The 23,216-nt window shown below is 37.9% G+C and overlaps 2 protein-coding genes across 2 annotated transcripts in view; one reads left to right on the top strand and one right to left on the bottom strand.

The window, feature by feature from the left end:
* The window catches only part of SLC39A10 (solute carrier family 39 member 10), a 65,107-nt gene extending 48,562 nt beyond the window's left edge, over positions 1 to 16,545 (top strand). The window contains exons 9-10 of the mRNA XM_032637813.1: positions 7,628 to 7,818; positions 13,778 to 16,545. Of these exons, the coding sequence (XP_032493704.1) occupies positions 7,628 to 7,818; positions 13,778 to 13,936 (350 nt within the window). The 3' untranslated portion in view covers positions 13,937 to 16,545. The remainder of the gene's footprint in view (positions 1 to 7,627; positions 7,819 to 13,777) is intronic.
* DNAH7 (dynein axonemal heavy chain 7) overlaps positions 14,647 to 23,216 on the bottom strand; it is a 306,947-nt gene continuing 298,377 nt past the window's right edge. Inside the window, 2 exon segments of the mRNA XM_032637818.1 lie at positions 14,647 to 16,970; positions 19,214 to 19,317. Of these exon segments, the coding sequence (XP_032493709.1) occupies positions 16,764 to 16,970; positions 19,214 to 19,317 (311 nt within the window). The 3' untranslated portion in view covers positions 14,647 to 16,763.

Here is a 23,216-nt window from a genome sequence, read left to right as displayed (position 1 = left end):
TATTGTTTTATATGTATTTTTATTTTATGTAAAGAGTATTATGTTATAGCCCACTCTGTTTCTTATCTTATTTACTAATCATTACGTTTTTAAACTCCAAGCAGGTTACCATGAGTTAATCTAATATGTTGTTTCTGCCCAGTACTCAGAGGTGTACATTTACCACATTTTTACGTATTTAGCACCTAGTATTGGACACACCACCTGTTCTTTAATTTCCTGCCACCACAGATAATGGTGCATTGAACATTGGTAGACTTGGTGCTTAGAGACCCTTGTGAGAACATCTTTTGGGGTATATACCTGGGAACAGAATTGATGGGTCCTAAGATATGCATGCCTAAGAGTACCATATCACTATCCAGAGTAGCTGAACTAGTGTCCTCTCTACCAGCAATAACTGAGAGTTCCTATGTTTCCACATCCCTGGTAACACTTGGCATTAACTTTCTAATTTTTGCCAATTTATAAGGTGTACAGTGATATTTCTCTGTTGTTTTAGTGGGCATTTATTGATCTAGCAATGGTTTTTTAGTTTCTCTTCTTGTGTTTTGGTTTCCTTCTATAAATTGAAAAATGGAAGAAAAAAATGTGTACATTCACATAGAAAATATCTGAGGGATGTGAGATGATGTTAATTTGAAAGAAAAAAAAATACATCTTTTCAGTATCCAAGGAATTTCTTCATGTGCCCTTTCTAATTTAAGATTTTTCTTGAATTTATCAGCCTGTGAGACATCTATCATATCATTTGACTGTCTTGATTGGCAGTACACTTATTTGCTCCCTTTGAATAGAATTAATTCATATAATTTTCTTAGAAAGTTACCAACTGCTCACATAAAGCAAAAAAATCTCTTAGTGCTTATTTGGTGCTGATTCTTTAGGGCTTGATTCCTTATAGTTTTGTTTACCTTGTCAACCTTGGACATGCAGTCATATATCTTGCTTATGCCACATAATCCTTTACCCAGACCCTTCATTGTCTTTTGCTTGGGCAGTTTACATAGTGAACGTTTATATCTCTGGTTTCATTCTGTTCCAGTGTGTCTTTTATACCTATTGCCAGATATATCTTCTTGCCATGTGACTGTGTTATTATGTGACTAGATGTGACTTGCTTATTTAATCAAAATCTTTCAGTCCCCTTTCCTTATATATAAAGCAAAAGCTGAGATTCATTAGTTCTACTCTCAATGACCTTCACATCTGCTTCTACCTACCTTTCCCGCCTCACTCACTGTACTTGCTGTTTTCCACTTCACCCAAACACAGTTCACCAAACATGCACTCTGGGTGCCTGAACCTGTTTCTCTGCTTATTCCCTCCTCCTAATTGGCTTGTCCTATTAGCTCTATCTAGTATAGCATGTTAAGAGTCTTTTTTCCTGTAACTTCAGTACAGTCCTCCGGTACCCCATGCCTCGGGATTACTATTTCCTCTAAACTTTATCACTTACTTTCTCTAGGTCCTTCTTTTGGTGCTTAATGTATTTCCATTTTAGATGGAAATATACTAAGCACCAAATAGATGTCCTGCTTCTTACAATGTAGGTTCTTTTGTGCAGATACTGTATTTCACACCCTTCTCTAATTACTTTCCTATGTTAGTAAGAGAATGATATGCCAAATACTTCCTTGCACTTCCATAGCAACACAAATCAAGACTTGTCAGTTTTTATATATGAGAAACATTGCCTAATAGTTTTAACCTTTCTTTCTTTTCTTTCTTTTTTTTTTTTTGGTCACACACACATCCACAGTATGCTAGGGAAACCTTCAACTTCCTTCCTACCCACCCACTACCCCCTAAAAGTAGTATGTCAGGCCACTTCATGATTAAGTGTGGTTATACTGAATTGCCCTTACCCCCCATGATCCACTTCAGCACAGAACTGGTAGCAGAGAGTTTGGGAATGAGGGATGGTTGCCTTCCTGGCACTTACTCCTTTTTTTTCCCTATTGTTTCTTATTGAGGGAGTGACACACAACAATAGCCACGTGTAAAAACAAATGCAATACGTATCTTATTGGCTAGGTAAGCGCTTGCTTGATACCCAGTGCAGAGCTCTGGTGAAAGCTTGAGCCAGGACACCTCAGTGAAATATTGAGACCCAAATCTTTATTTGTTTTACCCCACAAACCAGAGATTAAGGTGTTACTGTTGCTGTGAAAGGAAATACCAATCCAAAGTATACATCTGCTTTGCCAGAAGGAGAGGAGTGAGACATTATGAGAATGTACATTTTTCCCCAATGCCTTGTGCTAAATTGACATAAACTGCCCCATATTCTAGTTGCCTGAGCTGCTAGGGAAGAAAGATCATAAAGAAATAACTCAGCTTCCTCCTCTGGAGGTGACAGAAAAGGCTTCGGCTTTTTTATCCATCAACAAGGTGGAAGTGGTCTAAAGGAAGTTTTTAAAAATGCTCATGTGGGCTTCCCTGGCGGCGCAGTGGTTGAGAGTCCGCCTGCCGATGCAGGGGACCACGGGTTCGTGCCCCGGTCCGGGAGGATCCCACATGCCGCGGAGCCGCTGGGCCCGTGGGCCATGGCCGCTGAGCCTGTGCTCCACAACGGGAGAGGCCACAGCAGCGAGAGGCCCGCGTACCGCAAAAAAAAGCTCATGGAGCCTAATTTTTGCCTTTAAGGCATAGTAATGGAAGTACTTTGGTAAAATAGGGCCAGATATATGCCTCTGCTCTGATTAGATTATCTACTCTTACTCGCTTGGGGAGGAATAGAATATAGAGACAGACATAGAAGCTTCTTAGTTCGAATTCCCAGGCAAGGGAAAAATCAGTCCCCTGGAGGCTGAGATAGATGCATGGCAGGTGGATAGCGACAAGTCCTCTTCTCATTTAATAGGTTAAGATGTTGGCAAAGCAGCATAATACGTCACATTCCAGGATAATTTATTTAATATAAAACCTGTTTTGCCCTAGCTAAATTTTTTATTATGAACTCTTAAAACTAATCTGAGATTTCTATACTAAAGTCATACCCTAAGGGGGAAAACATGTGCAGTTGACCCTTGAACAACATGGGTTTGAACTGTACAGGTCACTTATATGCAGATTTTTTCTATAGTAAATACTACGGTACTACACGATCTGCAGTTGGTCTGCATGTGTGGAATTGAGGATATGGAGGGCTGACTGTAAGTTATATGCAGCTTTTCGACTGGGGCCCTGCGTTGTTCAGGGGTCACTTATGTTGAAATTACATTGTAGTACCTTGGAGATCCTGATCCGCAGTCCAGTCAGTAATTCCAAGATTTGATGTTCCTCTTCTGAACAGATTGCTGTTTACCTAATGGTGTTCCAGGTAGGGTTTTTTTGTGTGTGTTTAGGAATGTGATATGAAAAACCGTGTGTACTTTTAAACCTTAAAACAATATAGGGAGGTTCACTCTGAGGTGTGCAGAAATTGAAACCATCTGAAGAAATAGAGAACCCATATCTCATTTCATGTTTGCTGCGGGGTGTGGTAATGGATGAAATTACCTGATTTATTACTACTCTTTCTTCTATTTTTGCCAAACTTATATAGCTGAATTTAAGTAAGTTGCAATATTATTTTGTTGCATTCTCTCCACTTTTTTCCACCCTTTCAGTAAGGAGCTGTATTTGAAACATTTGAAAAATAATTTGTAAGAAAACCTGTATAAGAATGTATAAAGGGGAAGTGAGGTTGAGGATAATCCAGAAGGGCAGATGATCCAAACTCTCTTCTTGACATTGAGTAATGTTTCAACTTCAAGGAAATAACATTTTGATAAATAAATGTAGCTATGTTATTAAGACTTCGCTTAGAGAGGCTATCTGTAATGCTGTCCATTTTTTCCTTTCCTCTCATGTGTACTGAGTTAAATAGAAACTAAAAATAAGATACTCATAATGTGCCGAATTGTCCAGGAAAAACTGAACATTCACTGTTTAGATTTATACATGTGTATACATGCATTATTTAAGACAAAAAGAACCTTAAAATACTTTTAAAAATCTCAAGAGTTGATATTAACAGATACTGACATAATTATAACATTGGATCACATTAACAGCTTTGGCAGACACACCTCATTCTCTGTGCCAATGATATCCTTTGTCAGCAGAAAGGAAAGAATATTGACTTATCAAAAGATGAACAGATTTGCTTATTCAGTGTAAATTCCAACTGTGGATATTCCTTTTGATTTATTTTTCAAATGTTTATACAGGTTCTTACTGAGAAGGGAAGGGTAGAAAAATATGCAGATAACTTTGAGGAATTATAACCTGAGGTAGGACTAGGACAAAGATAGATTTTTAAATGAAATAATTCATCTTGATACAAAACATCATATAAAAGTCATTTATATGCTAGCAATGAACAATCAGAAATTGAAATTTTTAAATAGTACTGTTTACAGTAACACCAAAAAACACAAACTACTTTGGTTAAATCTAACAAAATTACATAGAATCTGTATGCTGAAAACTACAATTTGCCAACAAAAGAAGTCAAAGGAAACCTAAATGAAGATCTATTATAGGTTTATGGACCAGAAGACTCAGTATTTTTAATATACTAATTCTCTATATAGATTCATTACATTCCCAGTTAAAATCCCAGCAGGCTTTTTTGGAGATAAATGAGTTTTTTCCAAAAGTTTTTATGGAAAGGGAAAGGAATGGCCAGAAGAATTTTGAAAATGTACACCAAAGTCGAATTTAAGACTTATTGTAAATCCACAATAATCAAAACAATTTATATTGGTTACAGAATAGGCACATAAATCAGTGGAACAGAGTATAGAATCCAAGAAAAATGCAAAGGAAATTCCATGTAGAAAGAATAGTTTGTTCAACAAATGTTGCTGCCATAATTGGATGTCTACTTGCAAAAAAAATCCTCCCACCACAGACAAAAATTAACTCAAAATGGATCATTGATCTAAACGAAGAAAATTTAAATATAAAAGACTTTTAGAAGAAAACATAGGAGAAAATCTTTGTGTTTTTTTGGATTAGGCAGGTTGTTCTTAGATACAATACCAAAAGCATGCTCCACTAAGGAAAAAAGTAAGAAAGTGGACTTCATAAAAAGTAAAAACTGCACAAAAGACATTAAACGAATGAAGAGACAAGCCACAGTCTGGGAATAAGTATTTGGAAAATATTTATCTGACAAAAATTTGGAAAATATTTATCTGACAAAAAACTTAGGATTTTTAAAGAAAACCAACAATTTTTAAGGAAAACCAACAATTCAACAACAAAAAATGGGTAAAAGACTTGAACAGGCATTTCAGTAAAGAAGTTGTACCGATAACAGATAAACAAATGAGAATTCAGGTACTGGATTTGTCATCGTGGGCTGAAAAGGGTGGGGAGCAACCAGAACTCTCATAAGTTGCTGCCAGAAACCCCACTCCTAGGTATCTACATGCAAGAGATGAAGACTTTCGCTGACACAAAAATCTATTTATGAATGTATATAGTGGCTTTCTTCATAATTGCCCCAAATTGGAAACAACCTAAACGTCTTGAAGCTGCTGAATGGGTAAACAAGCTATTGTTCATCTTTGGGATATCACTTAGCAGTAAAAAGCAGTGGTTTTCTGATATAAATTGTAACATGGATGAATCTTACACACATCATGCTAAGTGAAAAAAATGCAGACTCAAAGGACTACATACTGTATGATTCAATTTATATGATGTTCTGGGAAAGGCAAGACTGTAGGGACACAAAGCAGATCAACGATTGCCTAGGACTGAGGGGCCTGAGGAAATTTGCAGGGGCAGGGGCAGGTCATGATGAAATAGTTCTGTAGTTTGATGGCGGTTATGGTTACATGGTATGTACTTTTGTCAAACCTCATAGAACACAAGGTCAAAAAAGGGGGGAATTGTGTATGTAAGTTACACCTTAATTTTTTAAAGTATTAACTAAATAATTCATCTTGAATCTTGACTAGTTAATTCATGCTGTTTGGTTGTTATTCAGGGATGAAAGCAATCATCTTCCTACGCAGTAATATCAGGGAAGGCATCAGAATTGATAGAGTTTTACCTGTGATATTTGGTTCATTGAGTATTCAGTAATGCTCCTTTTAAAATCCTATTTTGAAATTACAAAAGGAAACACTGTATTTTATAACCTAAAAGACACTTCTGTAGTCTCATTTTGTATTACCTAATTGCCTGCTTAATGAAATTGTCCCTTTAATACAACTGATGGGTGAATTATTAAAAATATGGTGAGGAAATTTGCAGAGGAAGAAGTTAGGGAACTCTTTCCTTAGAGGAGGCCGAGGAAGAAAGGCCAGAGGAACTTAAAACTCTAGGGGAGAGAAGTGGTAAAAGCTGACATTGAATCCAAGTCTCACCAGGAGAATTAAGTATTTAGGATCAGAGGGAAAAGATGTAGGAAGAATAGTATTAGATGGAAAACTGGAGAATGGCAGTTTAGAAGCCATTGGTAGATAATCTCCTTAGGTGTATTATCTTAACTTTCCCAAATAATGTTGCAGGATGGAGTTTGTAGCAATTCATTGAAACATGGAAAATAATGCCTTGCACTGATTTCTTTGCTGTTAACTTCTGCTTCTCTGTTGTAAATGAGAACCTTGTAATGATAACTTAAAAAAAAAACAACCCAGATCATGTACTTTTAGTCATGTAAGATCTTCTTAAGGGAAAGAAACAAGCCCCTGCCCCCCACCTCAGTATTCTATATATTACCTTCCATATACTGAATGTTCAGTAATTGATTGGACATTGGCATATTTAGTAACAAAAGTTAAAAAAAATTGTTATAATTAGTAAAACTATTGCTTTTGACCCTTTAGCTTAAAGACTATTAGTTCTAGCAGCATTTTGCCCTTCTAGTAATGTCTCTCTAAACAATATTTAATCCTTTCTTTACCTAGTGTTCCAGCTTTAGATGAGTAAGAAAAGTCTCTTTATTCTTTTTTTACATTTTTAGGATTTTCAGAATTAAGATTTAATTTTTCTTTTGGAATAAATAAAACATAAACAGTATACAGTCTGTTACCTCTGTTCTTTCTTAGCCCATTTCCCTTTGAAAAAAGGGCAGAGATCAGAGCAGAAAGCTCTATTTGCCACTCACGAAAAGAGCAGTGGTGAAGTTCTTTTTTTTCTTATGTTTTTCTTGTGTTTTTTAAAGTTTTCATTTCACGTTATCCAGTAAAATTGACCTTGCTTGTTGATGTACAGTTCTTTGAATTTTAACATGTATATAGATTTGTGTCAGCGCTGCCACCATCAAGGGTAACAGTTCCATCACCTCAACAAACCCCCTCATGCGATCCCTTTATAGTCACATCCCTTTTCTGTCCTTGCCCCTTGATGACCACTGAGTGTTCTCCATCACTATAGGTTTATCTTTTTCAGAATATCATATAAATGGAATCATGTATAACCTTTCAGACTATCTTTCAGCATCATGCCTTTGAGATTCACCCAAGTTTTTGCATGTATTAAGGTTTAAGTAAAAAGTGAAATTTCATTATAAAGCTATATCTTTTTTATGTCATTCTTAATTTTGTTTTTTATTGGAGTTTTCCTGCATTTGTGTGTAAAATCCTGTGGTTTTAAAACTCACATTATGTCTTAACTGCAGGTGATTTTGCAGTTCTTCTTAAAGCAGGCATGACTGTAAAGCAAGCAATTGTATACAACCTCCTCTCTGCCATGATGGCTTACATAGGCATGCTCATAGGCACAGCTGTTGGTCAGTATGCCAATAACATCACACTTTGGATCTTTGCCATCACTGCAGGCATGTTCCTCTACGTAGCCTTGGTGGATATGGTAAGACGGCTTATTTTATATTTTTGTTGTTACACTAAATCTAAATAGAATGCAACGTCCAAAAATGGAAGAAATCTGGATGTAGTTTGAAAGACTAATAAATATAACCCATTTTAAAGACATGTGATATCTTAAATAAAGAAAAGACATTTAGGGCTTCCCTGGTGGTGCAGTGGTTGAGAGTCCGCCTGCCGATGCAAGGGACACGAGTTCGTGCCCCAGTCCGGGAAGATCCCACATGCCGCGGAGCGGCTGGGCCCGTGAACCATGGCCGCTGAGCCTGCGCGTCCGGAGCCTGTGCTCCACAACGGGAGAGGCCACAACAGTGAGAGGCCTGCGTACCACACACACACACACAAAAAGATAAAATTACAGAATTATTATACTACTTTGAAGGTTTTGTAATATTGGGGTGTAAATGTTTTTTTGTTGTTAACAAAGTGATTCTTCGAGCTTGCTTTATAGCAAACAAGAAGGAAATACTATACCTCTTAGGTAAGCCAGTCTTCTGCAGGAAATGATGTATATTCCAAGGGATTTATGTAATTTCCCTTATTTCTAACTTCAGTTTAAAGTTAATAAATCTAAACACTAACAATTAATTTTACTTTAATATCCTAAATATGTTAGGCAGTGCGTTTGCAGAACTAACAATTGGTTACTTTCTGTTTTTAACTAGATATTGTATTCACTTTTCTTTCTGGTGGGATCTGTTAGATAGTCTCATATCAAATTATATAACCTAAATTTTTAATGACTATTTATTATAGAAAGTTTAGAAAATAAGAAAAAATAAAAATTATTTATATTTTGTACCTAGAGGCAGCCATTTCCCCCCCCTCTCCGTAGGCCTCTAATACCTCATTTATTGTCCTCACGCTCAGCTGATGACCTTGCTTCCTATTTCATGGAGAACACCGAAGCCACCAAGACCAGCTCCAACCAGCTCTCTCATCACCGTTTCTACTCATTTCCCTGTATCGATGCCTGTTTAACGTCGTTCTTTTTACTATGAAGAAATGTTTATGTTCCTAGCTAGAGCCAGCTCCTTCAGACTGTTCCCTAGACCTTATCTATCCCCTCTCTCACTAACTCCCTTAAATTTCCCCCTCTTTTTCCTGCATCATTTGCTTTTCCCTCTCTGCTGGATCATTTCTATCATCGTATAAACCTCGTTACTTTTCCCATCTTAAAACGGTAGGGGAAAAGGGTCTTTTTAAAATCCAGTTTCAGTTTTAGCTACCACCCTATTTATTACTCTCCTTCCCTGTTATAGCAAATCACCCGCTCTTGTTTTTTTTTTTTTCCTTTTTTTTTTTTTCCGGTATGCGGGCCTCTCACTGTTGTGGCTTCTCCCATTGCGCAGCACAGGCTCCGGACGCGCAGGCTCAGCGGCCATGGCTCACGGGTCCAGCCCCTCTGCCGCATGTGGGATCTTCCCGGACCGGGGCACGAACCCGCGTCCCCTGCATCGGCAGGCGGACTCTCAACCACTGCGCCACCAGGGAAGCCCCGCTCTTGCTTTTTAATTCTCTTCTCTCATGAGTCTAGCTCATCAGGTTTTCTCCCTGACCGCTCTGCCATGTTACTTTGTCAGATCTACCACTGACCACGACGTTATTGCTCAGTCCACTGGTCACTTACCCTGTCCATCTTCATTTCCCTTGTCCTAACAGCAGCATTTGTCTGTTGATCATTCTCTTCCCTTTGGGATGCCTCCTGGTCCGTTGGCTTCTGTACCACCACCATTTCCTGGCTTCCCACCTTTCTAGGTTTCTTAGTCTTTTGCTGGATCTTCTTCTCTTCCCTTACCTCTGAATGTTGGTGAAAGGCCTCTAAGTAATCTTACCTAGTCTCATGGCTTTAAATAGTTATTGGCTGATAATTCCTAAGTTCACATCTTTAGCCCAGGCCTTTTCCTTAACTCCAGATTAGCCTGTCTACCTGCTTACCTGAATATCTAGAAGGTGTTGCCAACTTAATATGTTCAGAAACTAGCTCTTGATATTTGCCAACCCTGCTCCTTGCACCAGCACCACCTATAGAATCCCACATCTATTAATAATAACTTTATTCTTCTGGTTGCGCAGATCAAAACCCTGAGTATCATTCTTTGGCTCCCCTCTTTCTGTCCTTCCCACATCTGCTGAGGGCTCCCATCTCCTCATCACCTCCACTCCACTCTCACTCCAGCCACCATCATCTTTCTCTTTCTAACTGTTCTCCCTGCTTCTGCCCTTGCCCTGTCCACCACACTCTATATCTACAACGCACCTTGGGAGATTTTTTTTGTGTGTGATCCTTGTAAGATTAGATCATGTCACTTGTGAGCTTCAGATCCCTCCATGGTTTTCCATCTCATTCAGAGTAGAAGCACAAAGTTCTTCTTTTGACCTTCAGGGTTTTTAATCCTCCTGAGCATTACTTCTCCCTTTCCATCCCTAACTAACTTTCCTAACCTTACCTCACCTCCTCTCCTGCTCCTCTACGAGGCACACTGTGCCTCAGGCCCTGGTTCCTGCTGGTCACTCCTGTGGGATATCTCGCAGACATTCTCCTGGCTAGCTCCCTCACTTCTTGAGGCATCCTATCTAAAATGTCAGTCTCTGCACCGACATTTCACATCCTCTATTCCTACTTTACTTTTCTTTCCTTTGCACTTGTATCTCAATCTACTAATAACACATTAAACGTTTATTGAGCTCATTGTGTGTCCCACTATGATATCAGTTCTGGGAAGGCAGGCGTTTTTGTCATATTTCATTTACTGCTGGAAATGTACTTCATAATTAGTTGAATAAAGAATGAATGAGCTAATTCTTACATTAGAGCTAAAAGTGTAAAAAGAACCAGAGAGTCATTACAGTAAGGATTTATATTCTAATGAAGAAGAAAAGCAGCCATTAATTATAATTCTTTGGATACGTGTTATGATAGAGTGGTGCAACGTGTTTGTGGAACTACAGAGGGAGGCTGGCTAAAAAATTGGGTAATAAAATTAGGGAAGTTTTTCTGGAATAGGAAATTTGAGCCAAGTCTTAAAGAAGGTAAAAGAGTTCATCGGAAGCAAGAGGAAAGGGCATATAAGAAAACAGAATAATAAAATAGCATCATTCTTTGACCAGTGAGTCTACTCCTGGGACTGTATTCTGAGGAAATAAAGTAAAATGATTACTGCTAATAAAACAAGCAAATAAATAAAAATAAAACCATACGAAAATGTTCTTTGCAGAGTAGCTATAATGTCACAATTGGGAACACCTAAATATTCTAGAAGACAGGGACAAACTATCCACATATATTTTAGGGTTCACTTAGGAAATAGATAATATATCTACAGTGTCATTAATTAGGTAGTTGGTGATCGGATCATGAGTCACACAACATGCCATGTTAAAAAGATTAGAGCTTATCTTGTAAATTTTGGGGGACCATTAAAAGGTTTAAGCAACAATGACATCTCATTTTTATTTTACAAAGACCACTTTGGCTATAAGGGGGAAGTTTTTATTGATGTAGAGTCATTCAGTAAGATAGCAACAGTACCAGAAGTTTTAGTACCTTTAGGATACCCAGTTGGAAGCATCTGGTTTTTAGGGGGCTTTGGATAGCACCTGTTTATCAACCAATCTGGAGCATTGTTGCATGTTAACAACTGTGGTCAGAGAGGTAGGTACTGGCTGGCTCTTAGCTGTGGTTATGACAGACAACATTGGTGTTGGCATTCAGGATAGAATTGAAGCACTGTGGTGCCTCTTGTTGTTGGTATGTGCACATATCTAGAGGGGATATTTCTGTGAAACATACAATGTTTATGCTTAAGTATTAAGGAAAGTTAGAACTGAAAGTTTTTGTAACTATAAAAACTTGGGGAAAAACGTAATAAAATAGTCTTCTTACTAAAACCATAGGTAGGAACTGGCCAGTTTTAGTCTTAATCCAGGGGTTGGCAAGGGACAGATAGTAAATATTTAAGCTTGTGGACCATATAGTCTCTGTCACAATTATTCAGCTTTGACATTTGTAATGGTCTCTGTCACAACTACTTAATTCTGCTGGATAAGAACAGTAACCTCCATTAGCGTACACTACTGCCTTAGACTTCTAAACAGAATAGATGACCAGCATGAAGTACTTCTTAAATAGGACCCTCAGGTGATTGTTAAATATACTGTAGCACTGTCAGAGCATGGAAGTTGGATTAATTGTACTCATTATTTAATAATGATTAAGGACGTTTCTTCCTAGGCAGGCATTATGTACTTAACGCTACATTTCTCCTCCCTAAACCCCAAAGCACCAAGATATTGTTTGGAGTAAAGCTTAGTGTCCAATAGAGAGTAGCATATCAATGTCATCTTTCTGTAGATATTCACTGCAAACTTGAAAAAAAAACAGAAAAGTGAACATGAAAATTGGGAATAGTTCTTTTGCAATTTTGATTAGGTTTGGGTGGGAAGAATTTATGCTTACAATCACATACATTCCATCTTCAGCAAATCTCATTTCCTTAGACACGTTAAAGATTTAAGTTTTATACTTTGAACTATGGATTTATTTTTAAATTTTTAAAAAATTTATATTTTGGCTGTGTTGGGTCTTCATTGCTGTGTGCAGGCTTCTCATTGCAGTGGCTTCTCGTTGCAGAGCACGGGCTTTAGGCGCGCGGGCTTCAGTAGTTGCAGTATGTGGGCTTCAGTAGTGGCTCGCGGGCTCTAGAGCGCAGGCTCAGTAGTAGTAGCAGCGCACGGGCTTAGTTGCTCCGCGGCATGTGGGATCTTCCCGGACCAGGGATCAAACCCGTGTTCCCTGCATTGGTAGGCGGATTCTTAACCACTGCGCCACCAGGGAAGTCCCTGAACTATGTCTTTTTTTTTTTTTTTAATAAATTTTATTTAGTTATTTTCGGCTGGATTGGGTCTTCGTTGCACGCAGGTTTTCTCTAGTTGCGGCGAGCGGGGGCTATTCCTCGTTGCAGTGCGCGGGCTTCTCATTGTGGTAGCTTCTCTTTGTTGAGGAGCACAGGCCCTAGGTGTGCGGGCTTCACTTGTTGTGGCATGCAGCCTCAGTAGTTGTAGCTAGCGGGCTCTAGAGCACAGGCTCAGTAGTTGTGGCACACGGGCTTAGTTGCTCCGCAGCATGTGGGATCTTCCCGGACGAGGGCTCAAACCCGTGTCCCCTGCATTGGCAGGCAGATTCTTAACCACTGCACCACCAGGGAAGTCCCTGGATTATCTTTAAATGTAATATATGCTTGTGCTTTAGAAGTTGAGTTGTACTTTTCAATGCACTGTGCCTTTAAAGATATTGGAAACTTTAAAATTTTAAAAATTTTATCACTTACGAGAATAGAGTACAGTATGAAGGCAGTGTGCTTAACTTGGTAGTTCTGCTGTGTAGCCTTGGTATACTATTTTCTGTGTCTGTTGTCGGAAGGAAAATAATGGCTTTTAAGGGCATAGAGATACCAATTTTGGAATTGTCTGTTAATGTGTACCCTTGATGAAATGTGCAGTTGGAAATGAGAATTTTAGATGGAAAAGGGTGAAGAAATGATACAATTTTGAATGAAATATCCCCCAAAGGAATCTTACTTTCTCAGTGACCTTGTAAATGTGGGAATTGTGGTGTTCTTTTCTGAGAGTCTTATTTGCAACAGTAACTTGTCTTATACTTTAGCATAAATGTCAGTGGACAGTAACTTTAAAAAAGTGACTAGTACATATATTATGTGCATTTGTTGGGGGATGAGGAGGGTACAGATATAGTGTTTACTTAGTACACAGCTAGAGCATAAAATTTCTTAGTGTTTGACTAAAATGTGTGTTATGGTTAACATTGTTTCAATAAAATAGTTATTAGTAGTTGTGCTTTAGTCACTAGTTTTCTTATGTAGGAAAATGTAAAAAAAAATGAGCAAAATATTATACAAAATTGCTTTAAAATATTTATTTTTTAGCTTCCAGAAATGTTGCATGGTGATGGTGACAATGAAGAACATGGCTTCTGTCCAGTGGGGCAATTCATTCTTCAGAATTTAGGATTGCTGTTTGGATTTGCCATCATGCTGGTAATTGCCCTCTATGAAGACAAAATTGTGTTTGACCTCCAGTTTTGACCATTCCCAGCAATCACTGCTGATTACAAGAATGTTACCATGCAGCTTTGCATCTGTTCCTTGTACTGTAAGCACATTGCTCAAAGAGAAGTCAGTGGCTTGCACTACTTACAAGTTCACAGATTTGAGCCTGACCACAAAGACCGGTGCTCAGTACTGTTTTCCCTGCATGAAGGGGTCTTTTAGAAATATAAAGCTTGTGATAAAGAAGGGAGAAAAACGGGACTCTGTGAACCGATGTTGATATAGGTTTGATTAAGACTTTTTAAAAAAATAATCATATAAAACACTAAAGTAGTCTCTTTATTAGTAGAAACTTCTGTGGCTATGCAGAAATAGAAATTGAACCAAAAAAAATCCCTTAAACTTTAAAACTATTTTAAATGGACTTTGGGAAGACTTTTCTTTGTGCTGAAAATGAATTGTATTGTCCTTTAATTCAGCTCCATGTATACATGTGGTAACAGGGATCAACTTGACACAGCTTTGAATCTGCAGAAAGTAGACTGTAGCACCTAGAAGAAAGCTCAGGCTGCATTAGAATATGGATTTAGCATTGGGAAAAGCCCTTATTCTTGAATCTAGAGTTACTATTTTTGTATATATTTGCATAGGATTTAAACTTGCAGCCTAAACTACTGAAATGTGTGATTGTACATTTGTGTGAGCTTCAGTTTAATGAAAGATTCATAACGGTCCTTTTATTAATATTATACTTGGTGTTTGGGTTTGCTTTTTTTAACTTTTGTTTCTGTCTTGGGTTTTCTGGTGGGGGTAAGGGGTTGGAGCACGTGGTAAAATGTTTTTTCCTTAAAATTGTAGAAAACCCTTTAGAAAATGTCAGTGAAATGAAGAGCCCAAACATGGTCTAAATATTCAGATTTCCTTTAGTTATTTGGGGAAATTTAAGTTTTAAATGAACGTAGTGCTCTACCCGTTTGGCATTGGAACCTAGAGCACATGCTCTGGCTGGAGGTAGCGTTGTAAGGCGGCAAGTTTACCGTGTCCATAATCTGTACGTGGAGTGTCAAAACGGATATGAGGATGATCTCCATTGATACCATGGCTCTCACGGTACCAGGTAACTTGGAAGATGCATTTAAGTTCAGTAACTCAGCTGAAATCTCGTGATCATTTTGTGCCAAGATATGCTGTTGGTGCCTGATAGGAATTAGTCTCTTTTTTTTAGGTACCCTGTTCTCCTGCCATAAATTGTGAATGATTTGTGAGAAATGCAAGCCATGTTTATCCTGAATTTTGACCTAATAATTTGTAGTATTAATCATATGCATGTAGCTCTCTGTGTGCCACATGGTCTTCATTTATGCCAGGTAAACTGTATTTGAACTACGTGCAGGCAGCTTTGTTTTGATCTGCTTGGCTACCTGTGTGGCTGCTTTAAAAATCTTATTGTTCAGATATTTAAGAGCCAAACTCGTTCCATTCCATTTGAAATGTATTCATTTAGTCCTCCTCCTTTCCCCAGTTCCTTTCCTCTTACTCCATGAACTTTAAAACAAAAAACAAAACTGAAAGCAGCACATGCATTCAGGTATTAAGAGTGTTGCCAGTATTTCTTCTTTATGCGGTAAAGCAAGGGAGCTTATTAGATGTTATTTCCTTAATTTATGCCTGAATTTGAAAAATTATTTCTGGCTTTCTCCATGGCCTCCTGTGACAAGTAGGAGTTTTATACGTAGATCACTTTCAGCACTGGGCACTGAATTAGGACAGTCCTCATCTCATTGCTTGGCCCCTCAAGCAACCCAGCTCAAAGGTGCTGATATTTTATTTAGTACTGCCAACTTGAAGTAATTCAAATATCTTGCTTTCTGAACCAAGATATATTTATAGTTCATTTTGGGGTTTTTATGCCCAAGGAGGATTCTGCATTCCAGCATTAAGTCTGCTTATTTTTAAAACTTTTATGAAAAGCAACAGCTGGAATATACTCCCAGACTTAAAAAGAAATGCCTGATTTAAAGCAAATAGGTTATGCTGAAGTATATAAAAGTTTTATATCCTCTCAAAACTGCTATTATCTTTATTTGCTAGATTTCTTTAAACTTTTAAGAGGGCTGTAACAGTTGCTGCTAGTGTTTTGTTTAGGGTTCCACCAGTATTTAGTTTTCACATCATCCTAGTGTATAGTTTCAAGTCTTACTAGACAATCTGAATTCCACTACATTTCTCTTTGGCTCCAACATTCCCTTTAGCCTGACCAGTCTAATTTAACATGTGTTTGTTGGAGGTCATTAATGTTACTTGTACAATGCTGTCACTGTGTGACATCCATATGAATTTTGGTGTATATCACATTGCATTCAATCAGCCGTGATTATGCTTAGAAATACTGTAGTGAGTAGATGCAGTGTGAATTTATTCCATTAACAGTAAGTCAGTGGCTTAAATGTGATTATGGTCCTGCAAGGTGATACTTGCTAAAATATCTAAACTTTTTTTTTTGTTGTAACTGAATCATTTTTTAAAAATTTATAAAGCTGGAAATGATCAAATGCTGTTTTTTTTCATTGTCAACAGTGGTGTGTCATTTTATGTATGTTCCTAATGCTTATGGAACGCTCCCAAAATAAAGTTATTCAAAAAGAGCAAATATACCAGTGTGTTTTGTTTAGTCTTTATGTTAGATTCCTCACACTGAAGTATGAATCATTTTAAATATAGGCTGCATTTGCACATAAATGAATTTATAATTAAGTATAACTAGTCAAATTGATTTAAACCAAATAACTTCTTTAAAAAGTAAAATATAATTTCTACTCAACCATCTAACAAGAAATAGGAACAGGGAAGTGATACCTTCTAATTATGAATTAAGTTGACATAACAATGCTACACCCCGTCCGATCCAGTGCTCCTTGGGTTGGTCAGAGGGAAGAGTCATGGCAATCACAAAGTTTGTAGAATGGCCAGTGGTGGACAACGTTCCTCTCCGCTCACTTGTCTTATACAATGGGGCAATATAACTTGGTCGTTCTGGTATATCTACCCTCTTACAAGGCTTTAGCCACATCTAGAAGAAAGTAGACAAAATTTAAGTCAAGGCTGTCGTTATATTTACATATAATTGAACCTAATATGGAATCGTTGGCATAAAGTTTTAGTTATGTCTGCAGATTTCTATGGGCTAAATCGATTTTATCTTTGTCAGCAGTGCTGCCATTGCTCAAAACATTCTTCTTTTAGAGCTCTCAGAGCTATCTTCAGAGCCAGTATATACGAGGCTAAATGAGAAAAGAGTCATTTCCACCTACTCTCTGAAAAGGCATACTATCCGTTGTTTATGCATCTCCCTACCATACCTACCTGAGGATGACCTTTGGTGCTTACAATAATAAAATCAGGTATACTTTTTCAAAGGTTTATCTGCCACCACTGATACTCAAAATCATGTTGCTTTATTAAAGGCCAATCCCAAAATATTCTGAAAGGATTTTTATCAGTGATTGTAGAACGAGGTCGCCTCCCCATGTTACGTGGCTATTTTAAAGGGCCTATTATGTATATTGTGCTGTTTAAAACATAGTTGCCTTTATAACTACACTACAACCACACTATTCTTAGAGGGTCATTAGCCAAGTTCCTAGAATGTTAAGCATAGTTGAACCTCACCAATCTCAATAAGATTTTAGGGCAAGTTGATCTCTGAATATAAGAGTAAAGAGCAAACTGTCATCAGAAAGGTGAAACAATGGTTTTAAAACTCGAATTCCTTTTTCCAGTAGTAATAATAGCAATACTTGAGGTGATAAGTCTCAACAGCCCCACTGTTTGGAGCCCTTTTTCTGGTTTCTCAGGTTTAAGCACAAATTGTATGAAGGAGCTAATTAATAAGGGTGCTAGTCTCTCTCCCACATAACTGTGGAGATCCATAAAGCAGTTTTTCAGGTATCATTAAATACAAGGACTTGCAACACTCAAGTTGGACGTATTTCAACGAAGTGGATTTTTTTTTTTTTTTTGGATTTTTTTAATGAGAATTTTTCTTACTAAATGACTTCCTTTTTTGGGAGAATTATCCACTTATAAAATGCTTCTATTCACCACAAACTTAAGAGTTTCCATATGAAAGGAAAAAATGGATCCAAATCAACTTCTGAAATTGCAAACATTTGCCCTTGTGACTTTCAATTTGGGTCCCATATTTGAAACTTTCTCTGCCCACAGTATCTTGGTATATATGGTAGGTTTCTTGCAATTGGCTGTCAGCTGGTCCCTCACTGTACCTGTTAGAGCCGCTCTGAAGGATTATTGCCTTTGAGTAGCTTCCAGTGTCCCACAAACAGAATTCATGTAAAATTCAGCCTATATTTTATCATTATCCCAGACCAACCCTTTACATTGTGTGAAAATCTATCTAGTCATCTTCTCATGATGCAGTAACAGAAACTTAGCATTTATATAGCTTAGTATGCCCATGCTGAAGATGGGTCCTAGAAAAAAATTTTTTTATGTGTATGGTTTTCATATAATAATCTTTTAATTTGCAAGTTTCACATTTTTAGGTCAAGGTATATGTAAGAAAAAAAATCATAAACATATGTATGTGTGTGGGTGTGGATATATGTATACAGTCAATCCTCATTATTCCTGGATTCTGTATTTGCAAATTTGCCTATCACTAAAATTTAGTCCTAATCCTAATGTCAATATTCTGCACTTTCATAGTCATTCACAGGCATTCTCAGAGCAGCAAAAAATGAGTCACCAGCAACCATGTTCCCAACTGAGATTGAACCTGGTGACATTCTGCCTTCTTGTTTCAATTCTCATAACTATAAACAAGTATCCTTTTGACGGTTTATTTAATGCCAAGGTTTTTGCATTTTTGTGTTTTTTGTTGGTGATTTCGTTGTTTAAAATGGCCCCTAAGTGTAGTGCTGAGGTGCTGTCTAGTGTTCCTAAATGCAAGAAGGCTGAGATATGCCTCATAGAGGAAACACTATAAGCGTTGTTCAGGCATGAGTTACAGTCCATGAGTTCTGTGTTAATGAATCAACAGTATATATTAAGTAAGGTGTCTTTAAACAGAAACACAAATAAAACAAGGTTATATATTGATCAAGTAACAAAAATGTGACCACAGGATCACAGAAACTTAACCTTACATTTCGCCTAGGAGCTCAGTATTCACTAATTCAATGTTGGAAGCAAGCTTATAGAACACAGCTACTGTGAATAACAAGAGTTGACAGAATATGTGTATGTCTGTGTATAAAATAGCCTCCCATGTATATATCATTAGAAAATACTAACCACAGGTACTGTATCATAAAGAATTTTGGGATGTGATTCTGCAAGTTTCTTGATGTTTCTATTCCAGGAAGCTCCATCCAGAAACAGTCCATGAATGAAAACACCTAAATATAAAAGAAGCAGGTTAATACAAGACTTTACGTATGCATATTGATTGAGTTCTGAAGCTGAAATTCCTGCCGGTGAATGCTGTGCAGGTGACACGAGGTCAGCAAATGAAGGCCTGCTTTAAATGAAGGCAATGTTCTAAGTTTGTGTTAACATTCTTACTTCAAGAATAGCTATACTTTGCCTAGTCAATTAATTCAGTAAAATTAGATGTGGAAGATGAAAAGAGGAAAGGAATATTAAATTAGTCTATGTGAAGTTCTCTGGGCAAATGCTATCAGGTTTATATTTTAACTGACCAATGAGGATAATGTTGTTAAGAGTCCACAAAATCTACAAGAAAATGTCTTAATGTAATTGTAGGGATCCAGTGGCTTCTAGGCAGCATGTGAACAAAATACCCTTCTGCTGATGTCTAATGTCCTGAGAGTTAAATTTCTCCTCCCCTTTTAGAATCTATCCAAGGCCACGCCTCAATCTGTATGCAAGAACACATGGATGAACTCCCTCCAGAATGCAATGTCATACACGAACAGCTGAAGAACACAAATTAAGGAATCCATGAAACCTGGATCACATGCCCTGGCTATCCACTTATGTAAAAGCCTCATGAATTGAACAGGGGTATCTGCACGTGAAAATATTCATTGTAATTGTTGCACAGATATGAAGAGAAGCAATGAGGACCTTAGGAAGACTTAGGTTTTATCTCTTAATGTGCTGTGTGACCTTGAACAATTCATTTAACTTTAGACCCGTTTTTTATCCAGAGGACAACTGGAAAATATTTGTAAAACAATAATGCCTGCTTTGTCTACCTTGTAGAGTTAGAATCAAATCAGCTATACTGGTGAAAGCGCTCTGTAAAAGTAGGATATAAAAATCTACTTGGGCAGTGCTGTCCAATAGGGCTTTCTCCAGTGATGGAAATATTTTATATCTGTGCTTTCCCATATGGTAGCCATATTTAGCTATTAAACACCTAAAACGTGGCTGGTGGGACTGAGGGATTGAATTTTATTTAATTTTGGTTATAAATTTAAAAGGCCACATGGGGATAGCCCAGTGATGGATGTTAAGGGAAGACTTAACCTTTTCTTCTCTCCAGGTTTTAACTGACGGAAAGCATAGTTGGAATAAAATGTCAACTACTGGCAAAGCACTTGACCAATAACTTCCCAAGTATTACTCTAGTAAAGCTGAATTACAAAATACATCTTGAGCCTGGGGCCAGGTGGGGGGTGGACCTGCCTGCAGGAGCAAGAGAGGTCTGCAAGCACATCCTACATGCTAACGTCTCCAGCCAGACCTAAGCCCACTGGCCAGTCACAATAACAGATGGAAACAGAGAAAGTAGAGGAGACCCTACAGACAGGTCCCAGAGAGCCATTTAATACCCTGGCCTTGCTGACTTGTAGGCACAGTCCAGTAAATCTCTGACTCTAAGCAATAGGATGATCTATTCCTTACGTGGGAAAGATTATGTCAGAGAGAGTAAAGAGAAGAGTTCATTTCAACACCTAAGAAAAGTGGCAATAGGGATAAAAGTTCCCTCCAACCTAACAACAATTTTATAAGAAATGTGATGGGGACAATCAAATACGTTTTTGTTTCTCATGGTCAATAAGGGCCTTAGGGAAAACACAAAATACAAAACGACAGGAGATACTAACTGGGTCCTGTTTCACAGGTGCTCCTGCTCTGTGAGTCACACCTTTGCCTCTGTGAGCCGTGGTCAGCACAGGGTGGTGGCCACAGCATCCCCAGGCCCTCTCGTTCACTCCTTCCTGTCCCCTTCCTGCTTTGTAGTGCTCTCCCTGTTGATGACTCTGAGTCACCCTGTAGTGCCCAGTAGTTCAGATAAGATGAATCTTAGGCAAACACATCTAGAATGTATGACACTAACACTAGGTAGATTTACAATGGCATTGTGGCCACTTTAAAAGTCACTTTAAGAGTGAGTAGCTGGGGCTTCCCTGGTGGCGCAGTGGTTGAGAGTCTGCCTGCTAATGCAGGGAACACGGGTTCGAGCCCTGGTCTGGGAGGATCCCACATGCCATGGAGCAAATAGGCCCGTGAGCCACAACTACTGAGCCTGCGCGTCTGGAGCCTGTGCTCTGCAACGAGAGAGGCCGCGATAGTGAGAGGCCCGTGCATCGCGATGAAGAGTGGCCCCTGCTTGCCACAACTAGAGATAGCCCTCACACAGAAACGAAGATCCAACACAGCAAAAATAAATTAATTAATAAACTCCTACCCCCAACATATAAAAAATATATATATATAATAATAATGCTCAACTCAATACAGAATATGCTATAGAACCACCAACTTTAAAAAAAAAAAAAAGAGTAGCTTTTCTCATGACCCCAAAATACACAACACCCCACAAAAGACCTGGAATAACCAAAGCAATCTTGAGAAAGAAAAACAGAGCTGGAGGAATCAGGCTCCCTGGCTCAGACTATACTACAAAGCTACAGGCATCAAAACAGTGTGGTACTGAAACAAAAACAAATAGATCAATGGAACAGGATAGAAAGCCCAGAAATAAACTCATGCACCTATGGTCAATCTACGATAAAGGAGGCAAGATTATACAATGGAGAAAAGACAGTCTCTTCAATAAATGCTGCTGGGAAAACTGGACAGCTACATGTAAAAAATGAAATTAAAACACTTTAATACCATATGCAACAATAAACTCACAATGGATTAAAGATCTAAATGTAATACCAGATGCTATAAAACTCTTAGTGGAAAACATAGGCAGAACACTCTGACATAAATCACAGCAAGATCTTTTTCAATTTGTCTCCAAGAGTAATGGAAATAAAAATAAAAATAAACCAGTGGGACCTAATCAAATTCAAAAGTTTTGCACAGCAAAGGAAACCATAAAATGAAAAGACAACCCACAGAATGGAAGAAAATATTTGCAAACGATATGACTGACAAAGGATTAGTCTCCAAAATTTACAAGGAGCTTATGCGGCTCAATATCATAAAAACAAACAACCCATTCAAAAAATGGGCAGAAGACCTAAATAGACATTTCTCCAAAGAAGGCATACAGATAGCCAAGAGGCACATGAAAAAATATTCAACATCGCTAATTATTAGAGAAATGCAAATCAAAACTACAATGAGATATCACCTCACACCAGTCAGAATGACCATCATCAAAAAATCTACAAACAATAAATGCTGGAGAGGGTGAGGAGAAAAAGGAACCCTCCTGCACTGTTGGTGGAAATGTGAATTGATACAGCCACTATGGAGAACAGTATGGAGGTTACTTAAAAAACTAAAAATAGAGCTACCATATGGTCCAGCAATCACACTCCTAGGCATATATCCAGAGAAAAACATGGTTTGAAAGTATACATGCACCCCAGTGTTCACTGCAGCACTGTTTACAAAAGCCAAGACATGGAAGCAACCTAAATGTCCATCAACAGATGACTGTGGTACATATAAACACTAGAATATTACTCAGCCACTAAAAAGAATGAAATAATGCCATTTGCAGCAACATGTATGGAGCTGGAGATTATCATTTTAAGTGAAGTAAGTCAGACAAATATCGTATGATATCACTTATATGTGAAATCTATTAAAAATGACACAAATGAACTTATTTACAAAACAGAAACAGTCTCACAGACTTAAGAGAATGAACTTATGGTTACTGGGGGGGAAGGGTGGGGGAGGAGGGATAGACTGAGAGTTTGGGAATGACGTGTACACACTGCTATATTTAAAGTAGATAACCAACAAGGACCTACTATACAGCACAGGGAACTCTGCTCAATACTCTGTAATAACCTAAATGGGAAAAGAATTTGAGAAAGAATAGATACATGTATATGTATAACTGAATCACTTTGCTGTA

Source organism: Phocoena sinus, chromosome 7 (genome assembly GCF_008692025.1).
Source record: "Phocoena sinus isolate mPhoSin1 chromosome 7, mPhoSin1.pri, whole genome shotgun sequence".
NCBI classification, from domain to species: Eukaryota; Metazoa; Chordata; class Mammalia; order Artiodactyla; family Phocoenidae; genus Phocoena; species Phocoena sinus.
The sequence above is the reverse complement of the archived record's forward strand: the minus strand, read 5'-3'. Positions and strand labels throughout refer to the sequence as shown.